At 47.4% G+C, this 14,015-nt stretch overlaps 1 protein-coding gene across 1 annotated transcript in view; it reads right to left on the bottom strand.

The window, feature by feature from the left end:
• Window positions 1-212: 212 nt before the first annotated feature.
• Window positions 213-14,015, bottom strand: part of CUNH14orf132 (chromosome unknown C14orf132 homolog) — a 33,121-nt gene continuing 19,318 nt past the window's right edge. Inside the window, exon 2 of the mRNA XM_029484968.2 lies at window positions 213-1,099. Within this exon, the coding sequence (XP_029340828.1) occupies window positions 875-1,099 (225 nt within the window). The 3' untranslated portion in view covers window positions 213-874. The remainder of the gene's footprint in view (window positions 1,100-14,015) is intronic.

Below are 14,015 nucleotides of genomic sequence, written 5' to 3'. Positions count from 1 at the left end.
TCCCAATTCCCTCGGCGCCTCAGCTGCTGGGGTGGCGTGGGGACGGGCTCACTAGAGAACTTGGCTAGGATGGAGGTCAGACTCAGCTCTGACTCCTTCACTTTCTTACCACACCATCGCCCCTGACATCTGTCCAATGATGCGGGGGACATGATTAAATCATCCTCGGAGGAGAGTCTGCTAACTGCCTGGACTATCTAAAACGTGAAGACATCTTCTGCTTTTTTTTTTTTTTACAAAGATCAGAAAGTTCATTCCAGTGTCTGGGTTTTCTGATGCATTTGGAGTCTGCAAGGGACCAAGTGTCTGGTGACAAAGTATCATTTACAAGTCAATTTCTCAACACTCTGCGGCCTTACAACAGCGCCGTCAGTGTCCCCGGGGGCTGGGGGGGACATAAAATTAAAAGGTAGGAATTCTAACTTGTGAAAGTCCTTCTTGTCCCAGGACCCGCACGCTGGGTTCAACAAGTCCGCAGAAAAAAAATATGACATACAGTGATAATTGACTGCTAAGACAATGTCACCAAACCAGATCTGCATTTTTCCCACCCAAAAGGATGTTCAAACCCATCATTCTGGGACTGACCGAAACGTCAAGAATTTTTCAGGCTGCTCTTTGAAGGACTCAAGCCATCAAGCTTTTAGGAGCTGAAAGCACCAACTTCAAGGTGTCTTGAATGAGCTCAACCTCAACATTGGAATATGCTAAACCCGATCTGCCTGGAGGAAATTACAGATGTATGGTGCCTGCCCCTCCAGGGACCATTCAAGAACACAGGTGTCTCCAGCATCTGGGAGAAAGATGGAGCCACATGAAAAACCTTACTAGGTGAGTCCAGAGTGGGAGGGGCATCCCCACAGCTTCAGCATCCTCAGAAGGTGAAGGCATACACCACCCCTACCACCACTATGTTCCCCAGTGTTGCTATGATGGCAATCCATAGCAGAACAGCATCGTTGGAGGAGCGAGGAGACTCCTCGGGCTGGCCGTGGCCATTGGACGTCGAGTGGACGTTGCCAGGGGAGTTAAACAGGGAGTACTCGGTACTGAAGTCCTCATTGGGTGAGTCCATGAACGCTCCTCCCATCATGGGCAACTGCAAGGAGAAGAGACAGAATGAACCAGGACTGCCCAGCGGAGAAGACACCCTGTTTGAGGGGCCCAGCCCAACAGGCCTGCAAAGAAGTGCAATTCACAGGACACCAATGCACATTTTAACTCGTACAAGTCAATGTTTCGTGCTGGCTCTGGTGCATGCCTGCAATCCGGATACTTGGGAGGCTGAGAAACAGGGAAATTACAAGTTTGAGGCCAGCTTGGGCTACATGGTGAATAGCAAGCTAGCCTCAAACCAACCCAATTCAAACCACATGAACAGTAAACCCCCAGCACATGCATCAAGCTTTACGGCAGACACTTGTGAGACCGCCTCACACACAAAGCTTGATGGATCTCATCCCACAGGTTTCCACATTCCCTGAAACCTGTGCCAGACTCTCCCACACCCACATGGGCTGCAAGACACATTTACTCCTATTCTAACTTGTTTGTTTGTTTGTTTTTCCTTTAAGATAAGGTTTCTGTGTAGCCCTGGCTGTCCTGGGATTCACTTTATAAACCAGGTTGGCCTCAAACTCACAGAGATGCTCCTGCTTCTGCCTCCCAAGTGCTGGGATTAAAGGCGTGCGCCACCATTTCCCAGCTGTTGTTCTGATTTTAAAAGGGAATACATGTTAGGCTAGTAGTGACTCACACCTACAACTTCAGCCCTTAGGTGGCCAAAGAAAAAGAATCAGGAGAGGCATACCTGTCTCAAAATACGAAACAAACAAACAATAAACAAATAGTAGTAACACCATGTTCTATAAGCCACAAACCACTGCCTATTTAGCTAGTTAACATTTTGTTAAGTTTTTATTTTATTTCTTCTGTGTGGAGACAGAAGAGGGAGAATCAGCAGAGAGAGAGAGGTTTAAACACGCGAGTTTCTTGTCACGAAGGTAAAAGTCCACCAAGCTCCCACTTTAGAAGATCTTCCCACCACACACCTTACCCCTTCTGGGATGGGGCTAACCAATGTGCAACATGCACCCCAGGAGCTTCTAGAATGTTCTGGTGGATGCTTGAAGAAGGTTTGTAAGCGTCCAGAGGGACCTGTTGTTTCAAAAAAGTGGACCTAACCTACAGTGGGTCTCAGGGGCAGCTCTTGAGTTAAAACAGAGAGGCCCCTGTGTTCCGGTGTGTGAGGAGGGAGATTTGGATTTGAGATCTGAGCTGCATGGGAAGACACTGGGGTTAGCCAGCTTTCCCTTCCAAGTTTCCCCATTCTTCAGCACAGACAAGGAAGGCTGCTGCTTAAAATCCATGTGTTGTGTCCTAAGCACCAGGCTTCAGAACCACAATCAACCTCCTGCACATGGCACAAAAGAATGAGTCTGTGTTCAGATAGACCTGTGGTCTCCTCACAGATCCAACACTTTGGAAAAGACTTTGAGCTTCCTGAGCTGTGCCATAGCCCATAGTGACCCTCACTCTGATGGCAGCATGAGCAAACCACCTCTGTATCTCCTCACAAACTGACATCACTATCAGTCTGTCACTCCCCTCCCTTGGGTGGGCTGGAGAGGCTGATAACCTCAGGACAGTTTTGTTGGGGGAAACTGATGGAAGATGATTTACCCAAGAAAGGTGGTACCCCAAAGCTTTCAGAGTCAGATTATGTTGTTTGGAATACCAGATTTTGTTTATATGCTCTAAAAAGATCACAGAGGAGTGTCAGGAGCCATCTAGGAGAGGCTATGGCCAGCAGGTGACTTTCCTGGGGGTGGCCCACTGTTTTTGCATGGCCTATGATGTGTGAGCTCTGAGAGGCAATTTCATCCCAGGATTGCTCCTTGTAGCTGATATGCCTTTTCCTGTCACTATTACATAGCCTCCTCTATTGGGCAGATTTCCTGTAGATCAACATGATAAACTTTCATGAATTGATGCAGTTTAGATGAATTAAATATTTTATAGAATTCCTTTGATTCAAATAATTTTAGGAAGAAAAAATTTTAAGAGATGATGTTAATTGTTTTGCCAGAAATACACACTAAAGGTAGAATAAAAAATGGATTGAAACCACTCCTCAGACAATAGTAAGTAAAGGCTGCATCATAATGAATACCAAGAGCTCTCACAAGCACATTCAAAAGAGAAACAGGCTTGGCACAAATTTGTGATCAAGGGAAAATAGTCATCTAGGTCAGGTCCAAGGATGAGGCCACAGGTGTGCACTATCATAAGGCAAGGCCATGTGAAACTGTGGCTTTGAACTTATAATGAACGTATACAATGAAACACTGCTTTGAATACTATCACATCCTTTTGTAACTCCCCTTCAGAGTAACATTTCATCTATGAGGTCATTTTCTAAGAACTTTTGTCTAGGAAGGTATAAGAAGGCCAGAGAAGTGGATTAAAGTGTGGCATCTGGGGCTCTGCCCCATCCACCCACCAAACGTATGTGTGGGCTTTGGGGGCTTTGTTGGATCCACCAAAAGTATACGTCTGTCTGTCTATACATACATGTGTAGGTATATGTGTATGTTTGTAAGTATGCATGAACACCTGTGGAGTTGAGACAGGTGGTCAGGCCTGACCAGTGTGTGTGTGTGTGTGTGTGTGTGTGTGTGTGTGTGTGTGTGTGTATGTGTATGTGTGTGTGTGTGTGTTGCCTGATGCTTTGGCTTCCCTAGTAGCTGGGATTTTAGGGGTGCATCAAACCCAAGCCACAGTTTCATGCTGTTCCTAGAGTTTGGATTTTCTCCTTTTGCTTGTGGGCTTCTGCCCTTGCACACACCTTTGTACTTGTGAAGATGGTCTTCCTACATGCACAATTTCTTTTTCCCTCATTGTATGTCATGTGAGCATGTTCTGCCTGTAGGTATGTTTGTGCAGCTGGCACATGCAGTGCTCCTAGAGGGCAGAAGAGATTCCTGGGTCTCCTGGAACTAGAAACTGTAGTAGTGTGAGCTGCCAAGCTAGTTCTGGGAATCAAACCTGGGTCTCTGCAAGAACAGCCAGTGCTTTTAACTCCTGGGTCATCTCTCCAGCTCCATGGGCACAATCTCTTGCTTTAACAGCTCTAAAGTACCAGTTTCTGGTGCTTAGAGACAAACCGCCCTTGCCTCCCCTTCAAGAGACTGATGTGAATTCCTAAGACTTGCACTACACAGCACAACCCATAAGAATGCTGGCACGCTTTCTCCTGGAGACCAGCACTGCCTATCTTGATTTAAAGGATCCTTATTCCTCCATCAGCCTCCAGCTTCTGGGTGGTGCAGGCGGGTTATTTACACAAAGAGGGATAAGCCTGGGCACATAAGAACAAAGGCCTTTCCTTGCTCTGCCCGGGCCCAGGCCTGGAAGGACCCTCCCTAAAGGCAGAGTGACCATACATTAATCCTTAGGGAGGACTCTGCTGCCTGGATGGCCCACAGTCCACGGTTCTCTTGAGTGGAACCCAAATGGGCAACTAGGAAGAAATGTCTCCTTCGCTTCTGGCTAAGATGGTCAGCATGCAGTCCTGCCATGACCAGAGGCGACAGCAGGACCACTCCCTGACCCGGGCTTCGGGCAGCTCGACCTTAGTACATAAAAGGAACTCAGTTGTCTCATGCTGTGACTACACTGGATCTCAGGGCTACTTTGTAAAGAGCAGTCATCATAGAGTCTCTAAGTGCTTCCCAACCGCCTGCTTTAGCTGAGCGCACCCTTAGGAGAGCCCTTGGTGGTGGTGGTGGTGGTGGGGGTCTGTCCTGTGTGTGTTTCTCTCTTTTGTTGTATTGGAGATGAGCCCACACTAAGCAAGCACCCTCGTAACTTAGAGGGATTTTTTTTTTTTAAATGATCCTATTATGTTGCCCCAATTAGGTTGTGAATTCACGTTCCTCTACCAACTAGGATGGATACCAGAGCTGGGCTGGGTGTAATAACGACCCTGGGGTGTAATAACTGAAAGAGATCACTAGGGGGAGCTCAGTGCGGGCTGTGTTTCCCCGCTATCAGAGAAGGTTGCTGGTTATAAGGGAGAACTGGCTTTATGAAAAATTTCTCAGCCATCCATTTTTTTTTTTTTTTTTTTAGATATTGTCTTCATTTACATTTCTTTTTTTCTTTCTTTTTTTTTGATTTTTAATATTTTTATTACATATTTTCCTCAATTACATTTCCAATGCAATCCCAAAAGTCCCCCATAGCGCCCCCCACTTCCCTACCCACCCATTCCCATTCTTTTGGCCCTGGCATTCCCCTATATTGGGGCATATAAAGTTTGCAAGTCCAATGGGCCTCTCTTTCCATTGATGGCCGACTAGGCCATCTTTCGATACATATGCAGCTAGAGACAAGAGCTCCGGGGTTCTGGTTAGTACATCATGTTGTTCCAACAATAGGGTTGCAGATCCCTTTAGCTCCTTGGGTACTTTCTCTAGCTTCTCCATTGGGAGCCCTGTGATACATCCAATAGCTGACTGTGAACATCCACTCCTGTGTTTGCTAGGCCCCGGCATCGTCTCACAAGAGACAGCTATATTTGGGTCCTTTCAGTAAAATCTTGCTAGTGTATGCAATGGTGTCAGCGTTTAGAAGCTGATTATGGGATGGATCCCTGGATACGGCAGTCTCTAAATGGTCCATCCTTTCATCACAGCTACGAACTTTGTCTCTGTAACTCCTTCCCTGGGTGTTTTGTTCCCAATTCTAAGAAGGTGCACAGTGTCCACACTTTGGTCTTCATTCTTCTTGAGTTTCATGCGTTTAGCAAATTGTATCTTATATCTTGGGTATCCTAAGTTTTGGGCTAATATCCACTTATCAATGAATACATATTGTGTGAGTTCTTTTGTGATTGTGTTACTTCACTCAAGATGATGCCCTCCAGGTCCATCCATTTGGCTAGGAATTTCATAAATTCATTCTTTTTAATAGCTGAGTAGTACTCCATTGTGTAAATGTACCATAATTTCTGTATCCATTCCTCTGTTGAGGGACATCTGGGTTCTTTCCAGCTTCTGGCTATTATAAATAGGGCTGCTATGAACATGGTGGAGCATGTGTCCTTTTTACCGGTTGGGACGTCTTCTGGATATATGCCCAGGAGAGGTATTGCTGGATCCTCCGGTAGTACTATGTCCAATTTTCTGAGGAACCGCCAGACTGATTTCCAGAGTGGTTGTACAAGCTTGCAATCCCACCAACAATGGAGGAGTGTTCCTCTTTCTCCACATCCTCGCCAGCATCTGCTGTCACCTGAATTTTTGATCTTAGCCATTCTGACTGGTGTGAGGTGGAATCTCAGGGTTGTTTTGATTTGCATTTCCCTGATGATTAAGGATGTTGAACATTTTTTCAGGTGTTTCTCTGCCATTCGGTATTCCTCAGGTGAGAATTCTTTGTTCAGTTCTGAGCCCCATTTTTTAATGGGGTTATTTGACTTTCTGGAGTCCACCTTCTTGAGTTCTTTATATATATTGGATATTAGCCCCTTATCTGATTTAGGATAGGTGAAGATCCTTTCCCAACCTGTTGGTGGTTTTCATTTACATTTCTAATGCTATCTCCTTTCCTAGTTTCCTCTCCGAAAGCCCCCTATACCCTCCCCCCGCCCTGCTCCCCAACCCACCCACTCCCACTTCCTGGCCCTGGCATTCCCCTCTACTGGGGTATATGATCTTCGCAAGACCAAGGGTCTCTCCTCCCAATGATGGCCGACTAGGCCATCCTCTGCTCTATATGCAGCTAGAGACACGAGCTCTGGGGGTACTGGTTAGTTCATATTGTTGTTCCAACTACAGGATTGCAGATCCCTTTAGTTCCTTGGGTACTTTCTCTAGCTCCTTCACTTGGGGACCTATGTTCCATCCAATAGATGACTGTGAGCATCCTCTTCTGTATTTGCCAGCACTGGTAGAGCCTCACAGGAGACAGCTATATCAGGGTCCTGTCAGCAAAATCTTGCTGGCATATGCAATAGTGTCTGGGTTTGGTGGTTGTTTATGGGATGGATCCCCGGTGGTCAGCCATACGTTTAAATCCTTGTGCTTCTGACATATCTGTTATTTCACATGGATATACTTAATAAAATTAACCGTTAGCTAACCTACAGGCTCCTTAACATTGCCTAGACCAGTGGTTCTCCACCTTCCTAACGCTGTGACCCTTCAATACAGTTCCTCATGTTAAGGTGACCCCCAATCAGAAAATTATTTTCATTGCTACTTTGTAACTATAATTTTGCTACTGTCAAGAATCATAATGAAAGTATCCGCGTTTTCCAATGATGGCCTTAGGTGACCCCTGTGAAAGGGTCCTTGGACCCCCAGGTTGAGAATCATTTAGGACCTAGCGTTATGTGACAGACCTGCCATAACTCAAAACTGCCATGAGTAGAAATGTCTTGCTATGTCTGTCCTACCAAGTATCAGAGCTCCTTGCACAGGCAACTCCTGGATTGTCTCCTCCAGGACACAACAGTTGTATGCAGCCTGCTGTGGCTGCCCAGCCTCCAGAGTCCTGCACGACCCATGTCATTTAGGGAGAGACACACGTGACACTCACAGGAGTGGTCCAAGTAAGTGTGCATCACTTTCACGTGACAATGACGTGAAGAAAAAAACTCTTAAGATGAACCATTATGTTTCTGGGATCTTTTATACAGAGAGTAGCAATGCAAGCTGCAGGATTTTACCCATTACACATCAGGAAGAGGGGTGGCATCTCATGTGTATATGCAATTTATATTACACACACATATATATGTATATATATTATATGTATATGTATATTGCATATATATACATATACACTGTGACATATGCACATACACACATATGGTATGAAATATATATGTGTATGTATATATATGTATATATGTGTGTATATATGTGTATATGTGTGTATATATATGCATATGTATGTATATGTGTATATATGTGTGTATATAGATATGTATATGTGTGTATGTGTGTATATGTGTATATGTGTGTATATATATGTATACATGTGTGTATATAGATATGTATATGTGTGTATGTGTGTGTATATATATATATGCATATATATATATATATATATGAAAACTGGACATCAAGTAAACAAAGAACCCAGTTAAAAGTGAAGTATAGAACTAAGAAAGACTTCTTGAAACATGAAACTCAAACATCCAAGAGACACTTAAAGAAATGTTCAATATCCTTACCCATGAGGGAGATTAAAATTCAAACTACTTTGAGATTTCATCTTTCCCCAGTCAGAGTGGACTAGATCAATAAAACAAATAGCAGCACATGCCGTCGAGGGTGTGGGAGAGAGGACACTTACACATTGCTGGTGGGCGTTTGCACTTGGCAGCCACTGAGGACATCAGTGTCAGAGGTTCCCCAGGAATGTGGGAATCGATCTATCTCAAGACCCAGCTGTGTCACGCAAAGGTCTCTCTATCTTATTGCAGAAATCCGTGAGTGTGTGAGTGTCTCCATGTGGAGGCCAGGGTCGCCTTGGGCATCGCCACTCAGGCATTGTGCATCCTGTTTGTTGACACTGTCCTGGAGCCTGTAGGCTGAGTTAGCCAGTGAACCCTGAGAGCTCTCTGTCTCTGCTCCCCCCAGGACGGGGATTACAGGTGCAGGCAACTATGCCCAGAGTTTTGATGTGGGTCCTGGGGGTCAAACTCAGGTCGCCATGCTTACAGAGCAAGCACTTTACAGATAACAATATCCCTGTCCAACAAATACCCTGCATTCTGCTGCGTGGTGGGAGGCAAGCCCTGCATAGGAAACTCAGATGCCCTTCTACAGGGAAGGCTACAAGGCCACACACGTGTCATGATGCCCACGGATCCACTCGCATGTAAATGCATGTTTCAACATGGATTGTAACTACACGGCCAGGGGCGTGACCTGGCTGCCTCTGAGTAAGGTGGGGGTGTGGTAAGAAAGAATGACAGCAGTAACGAGGGCGGGGCCAGCAGGACACTATATGCAAATCTCTTTTTACAACATAGAAGTAAATTCTAATTCAGCCCCTCCCCCTGCCCCCCCTACCCCCCCCCTCCGCCTCTGGTCAGTGGGTGTCTGCTACTTTTTGCTCTTGGTGAACATCATAAGATGAAGGATAAAGTCCTGAATGGAAGCATGTGCCACTCTGTCCTGGTCACAGTCCTGGCTGCTTTCTGGACCACCACACTCAGTGTGAGAGCTCAACGTGAGACTCAGGGTGGCTGAATTGTCACACAGCGAGTTGTGAACTCTGGCGATGTGCATAGGAGCCTTAGAGGGTCCTTCCATATCCTTCACCTCCATCCCCTGGTGGGAGCATCCCTAATGAGTAGGTGCCTTCCACAAGGTGGAGGTTACACAAACCCCTCCAGGGCCTCTCTGGGGAAAGGAACAGCAAACTTCCAGAGTGAAAGGCATGGCCTTTGAGATGACAACAGCAGACGCTGTCAGACACTGTCCTTCACCTAGGCACCCACCTGAGGAGGGCACTCAGAAAGACCCTGTCTGTTTGCTGGGCTCTGGATGACGGGTTTGCTCTGTCATCCTGGCTCTGCCAGACTCCTCCAGCAGGTGGTCATTCCCAGAGTCCAGTGCATCTTGTCCCTTCCTACCTTCCCACAGCCTTGGGGCCTAGCTACAAATAGAATGTAGCACTCGTGGGATGTGGACTTTAAATCCACATGGAGATAGACATATTCTGACCATCCCATGTCTGTGGTAGGCGCTGGTGCTCCCAGGAAGCTCTGGGCCAGGAGCCCTATGATAGTTTGCACAGGGGATGTCTAAGAAGTCCCAGGCAGATACTGAGAAGACCAGAGTGAGCCTTCACTGAGCTGTGGGAGCTGCGTTGCAAGGCTCTGAGGTAGGCCCTGCCAATAAGACATTGATTGGCACTTAGCTAATCATGATCGTCAGAGTAACAATATAGACCTCAAAGGGAAACCAATGAGGGCCAGGGGGATGACTCCGTGGGTCAAGGCACCTGAGGGCTTCAGTTGACTCCTCAGAGAACATGGTGGACAGAGAGAACTAACTCATACACACTGTCCTCTGGCCTCCATAGGCATCCCATGGCATGTATACATGTGCCCTCCCTCAGAAAATGTAATACTGAAAATTTAAAGAATAATTACATTTTGTAACTCAGACACGCCATTGGACATACTGAAAAGCTGCCGTTTATCTGACGGCATCTCTGTCTTATCTGAATATCTCTCAGATATTCAGAGAGTCAGCTTCCCGTTTCTCTCTGCCCCCCCTGACAGGCCTAAGCTTACAGACATTGAGAAACAGAGCCAAGGACCACACCCTCAGCTGTGTCTCTTCAGAGCACACCATCTGTGGCCCAGCCTCTTGGGTGACCTGGTTCACCAGAGAATTCCAGATAAGCACCCAGGCAGAGTAAATATTATACAGATAATTTCTCTCGTCGCTGAATTCTCAGTCTCTATGGTCTAAACAGAGGGTTGCGTGACTCGGCGACCTCCTCCATTCTTATAGCTCAGCAAATGCTGAGGACCAACTCTGTACCAGGAGGGCTGGAAAGGTATCAGTGATGCTGCAGTGGGCTGGATCCTGAGAATCCCTCAAAGACCTGTGTGGTACAGACTTGGTCTCTAGCTTGACGCCATTGGATAAAAACAGTCACGGAATGGCTCCACGCACACTTTAACTGACACAGGGCCAATTGACAGAGAATTAGTTTTAGCCATCTTTCTAACACGCTAGTGAACTGCTCTTATTACAGTGTACACACACACACACACACACACACACAGAGGCATACACATGCATACAGGATGTGTACACACCGTGCATAGGGTCATAGATTAGAAATGCCTTAAAGCCCTTTCCATCCCTGAGCCTCATGCAATGACTGGGGATTTTCAAATGGTCAGAAATGATTCATAAGTTTGAAATATGAGCACGAGAAGAGACCTTTGCAAAAATGCACACACAGCTCATGTGGGGTCTACAGCTGTCGTTAAGTGTCTCCTGTCCCCTGTGCCCGAGGTCTTGCATTCAGTAAGTGTGGTCTGGGGTCTGTGTGATACAGGCTTCTCCAGGTGTCCAGTGGCTAAGAAGGAAAGTTGGGTAGTGACAAGAACAGGGTCTCGAAAAACCCGGCTAGGCTTGGGGAGTGCCCAGGTGGGCGGGCAATTCCTGTATACAACGTAAATAGCTGGGTAGAGTCTGTAGGTCCAACCCATCCAGGGTTGATGGTGGAGGAACAGGGTCTCCCAGAAAAGGCAACAGAAAGCAAGTGTGATGGAAAATAAGCCTGCAGACTCTTGGCCTCAGTTACAGCAGGGTGGCATCTCCAGTGGGTGGCTGGAGCCATGGGGGTGGGGAATGGGAGTGGGAAGCTGCCCAGCTCAGCACCAAGGGCAGCCTCCATTCCTTGAGCAGGGCTCCACCCAGCAGGGACTATCCTGGCAGTAGGGTGGCGTTCTGCTCTGTTAACTACCTCCCCACGGAACTCTGGAAGGTCCTGGAGAAATGCTAATGGTTGCAGATCTGGAGACTCCCCCAGAGATGGCAGCTGACCCCTCCCGTTGTTCTTCCACAGAGACTGTGGAAACATTTGCCGCCTACCAGCGAATGCACCAGCAAAGCTGCCGTTGCCTGGCACCCACGCTACAGATTACATGTCAAACAAAGCAGCTCAAGAAAAACCCAAGGAACATCTACTCAGAGTTTGCTCCAGGTCGTATTTGGTTACCGACCACCCATGAGATAGGGCTGACATCCTTGTTTTCCAGGTGGGGAAACTGAGGCACGGACGGAAAGTCACTGAGAGGAGGCTCAGGGAGGTACAATGACTTCCCGAGCTTGCGTGGCTCGTATGTAACTGACCAGGAACTAAACTCTAGGTGTTGCAACACACAAACAGCACTACATTCCGGGGCCACTGTAAACATCGGTCACCTGGGTGACCACAGTCACCTCTGTGTCCTACCATAACAGTGACGGAGATGTTTTCTCCCTCAAAGGGGATCTCAGCTGGCAAGGAATTTAGAAGTGAGACTGCAGTACCCAGTATGGCCAGGCGTGGCAGCACGGAGACCTGCGTTTCATCTGTACTGCGCATACTCTGCATCTTCCCTCTTCCCTCTCCGAGCAACACCTGACTCTCGAGCTATTTATTAGTGACTGTCACTGGGTCCCATCAGAGCCTGGAGATCGTAGGCCTGGGTCCTAGGCAGACGAGCTCAGGTCCTAGCTTCTGCATAGGGCACTCTGCTGTCTTATCTCCCTGAACCCGCTAAGTCAGGGATCTCCATGTTCTTTGCTGCTCGCTCATCTGCCCCACCACTGCCCATACCCCTGTCCATACTCATGACCCTCCAGAGCCTTCCCTGACTGTCTCAGGAGCTCAGACGGAGCAAGCAGAGTCTCCCAAGAAGAGCTACTCTGCACCTGGGCCCTGTATTGTGGTTTCACAACAGCCCCACAGAAGAAGTTCCATTCTGGGACTCAGAGAGGCACGGTCCCTTTCCTGAGAACACATAGCTTATGAGCAATCGATCAGAAATGGAGTTGCAAATCTGCCCACCTTGAGTCCACAGGTCTCTGTGCTAGACCCAGACACTAATGAACCCCCACAGTGGATGAACTATCAATGACATTACACATGCCTATTATTATTATATTATCCGTCTGCTTCTACGATTAGCCATGTACTTACATCAGGGGTGTGTCTATCCTTCCCTGGGCTGCGAGCTCTTTAAAGACAGAAATCCTGGCGTTAGATTTCTCCTTGAATCCCAGTGCATGTGAGGCACAGCTGCTCACATGAAGTAGATGCTAAGAGTATACCACAATAAGAAAAAACGATGTCCAACTGACGGCCGTGAGCAGAGCAATCTAGCACAGCATACAGACAGCTGCCTGCTCTACCACTCAGCCCCACCCAGGGGCCCAGGAAAAGAAGGGTATTTTTGGAAAACCTGAGAACATTGCAGAATTAAGAGTAAAAAGCAAACAGACTTCTTTCAAGGCCGTTGCCATAGTAACTCTGCACACAGCAGAAAAACCCGCTGTCTCCACAGAGCCATCATCTTTGATTACTAATAGTGAAAGGAACACTAGCCTGGGGCAGACATGTTGGATGTGGCTGGCCACCACCTGGGATCTGTCCTCTGTGGTGTAGCCCGTGGCCACAGTGAGAACTCAGGGTGCCATGGGGGAACCTGAGATTCAGCTTGTCTTAGAAGATACTGGTTGAGACCATCAAGGAACAAGGGCCACGTCTGGCTGGGAGGGCCCCACCTCCTGGTCACGCCTGGCCTCCCATGAGTGGCTACAGTTCGTTCTTCTGAAGGTCAGCAAGTTTCTGGACAGTCTCCCAAAGCAAATGTAAGACAATGAAGGCTTGAAGGCTTTCTTTTGGGGCGGCGGAACAGCTAGCACAGGCTGCTGTGAACCGAACCTATTCTACCTCAGAGGCTCCAGAGCTCCTCTGGACTACCCCAGTAGCATTGATGGAACCAAATGTGTGTCCCTTTCCCTGAACAGAGCAGGGCTGCTCAGGGCCGCAAGGCAAAGGGTGGGAAATCTGACCAACGGCTCATTCATTTATAAACTAAACAGACATTTTGTCAAGCATCTATTGTATGCCAAGAACAGGTCAGAGGCCAGCTGTATAAAGAGAGAAACACAGTCCTCTGTCTTGAAGGAGGACAGGAGAGGGCGGTGTAGGAAGGGAAGACATGAAACAAGACAGCAACAGCCTATACCAAAGAGTGGGTACATCCTAGAGTGTGTGGTGATGGTGGGCTGCGATAATGATGTAGCCAGAGTTCGCCTCGCTGATTCAATCCTCTGGGATTTTCATCCTCCCTCTGCCTGAGAAAGTTCTATTCAGCTTGAACCACCATCACACTTCAGATTCTGCGCTGTGGGGTCCACTGAGCCAAAGGAAAAAATCTCCAAAATTCCAGTCTCCTCCACAAAGTATTGTGGCTCCTG

Source organism: Mus caroli, unplaced genomic scaffold (genome assembly GCF_978045245.1).
Source record: "Mus caroli unplaced genomic scaffold, Mus_caroli_1 scaffold_14, whole genome shotgun sequence".
Lineage (NCBI taxonomy): Eukaryota > Metazoa > Chordata > Mammalia > Rodentia > Muridae > Mus > Mus caroli.
The sequence above is the reverse complement of the archived record's forward strand: the minus strand, read 5'-3'. Positions and strand labels throughout refer to the sequence as shown.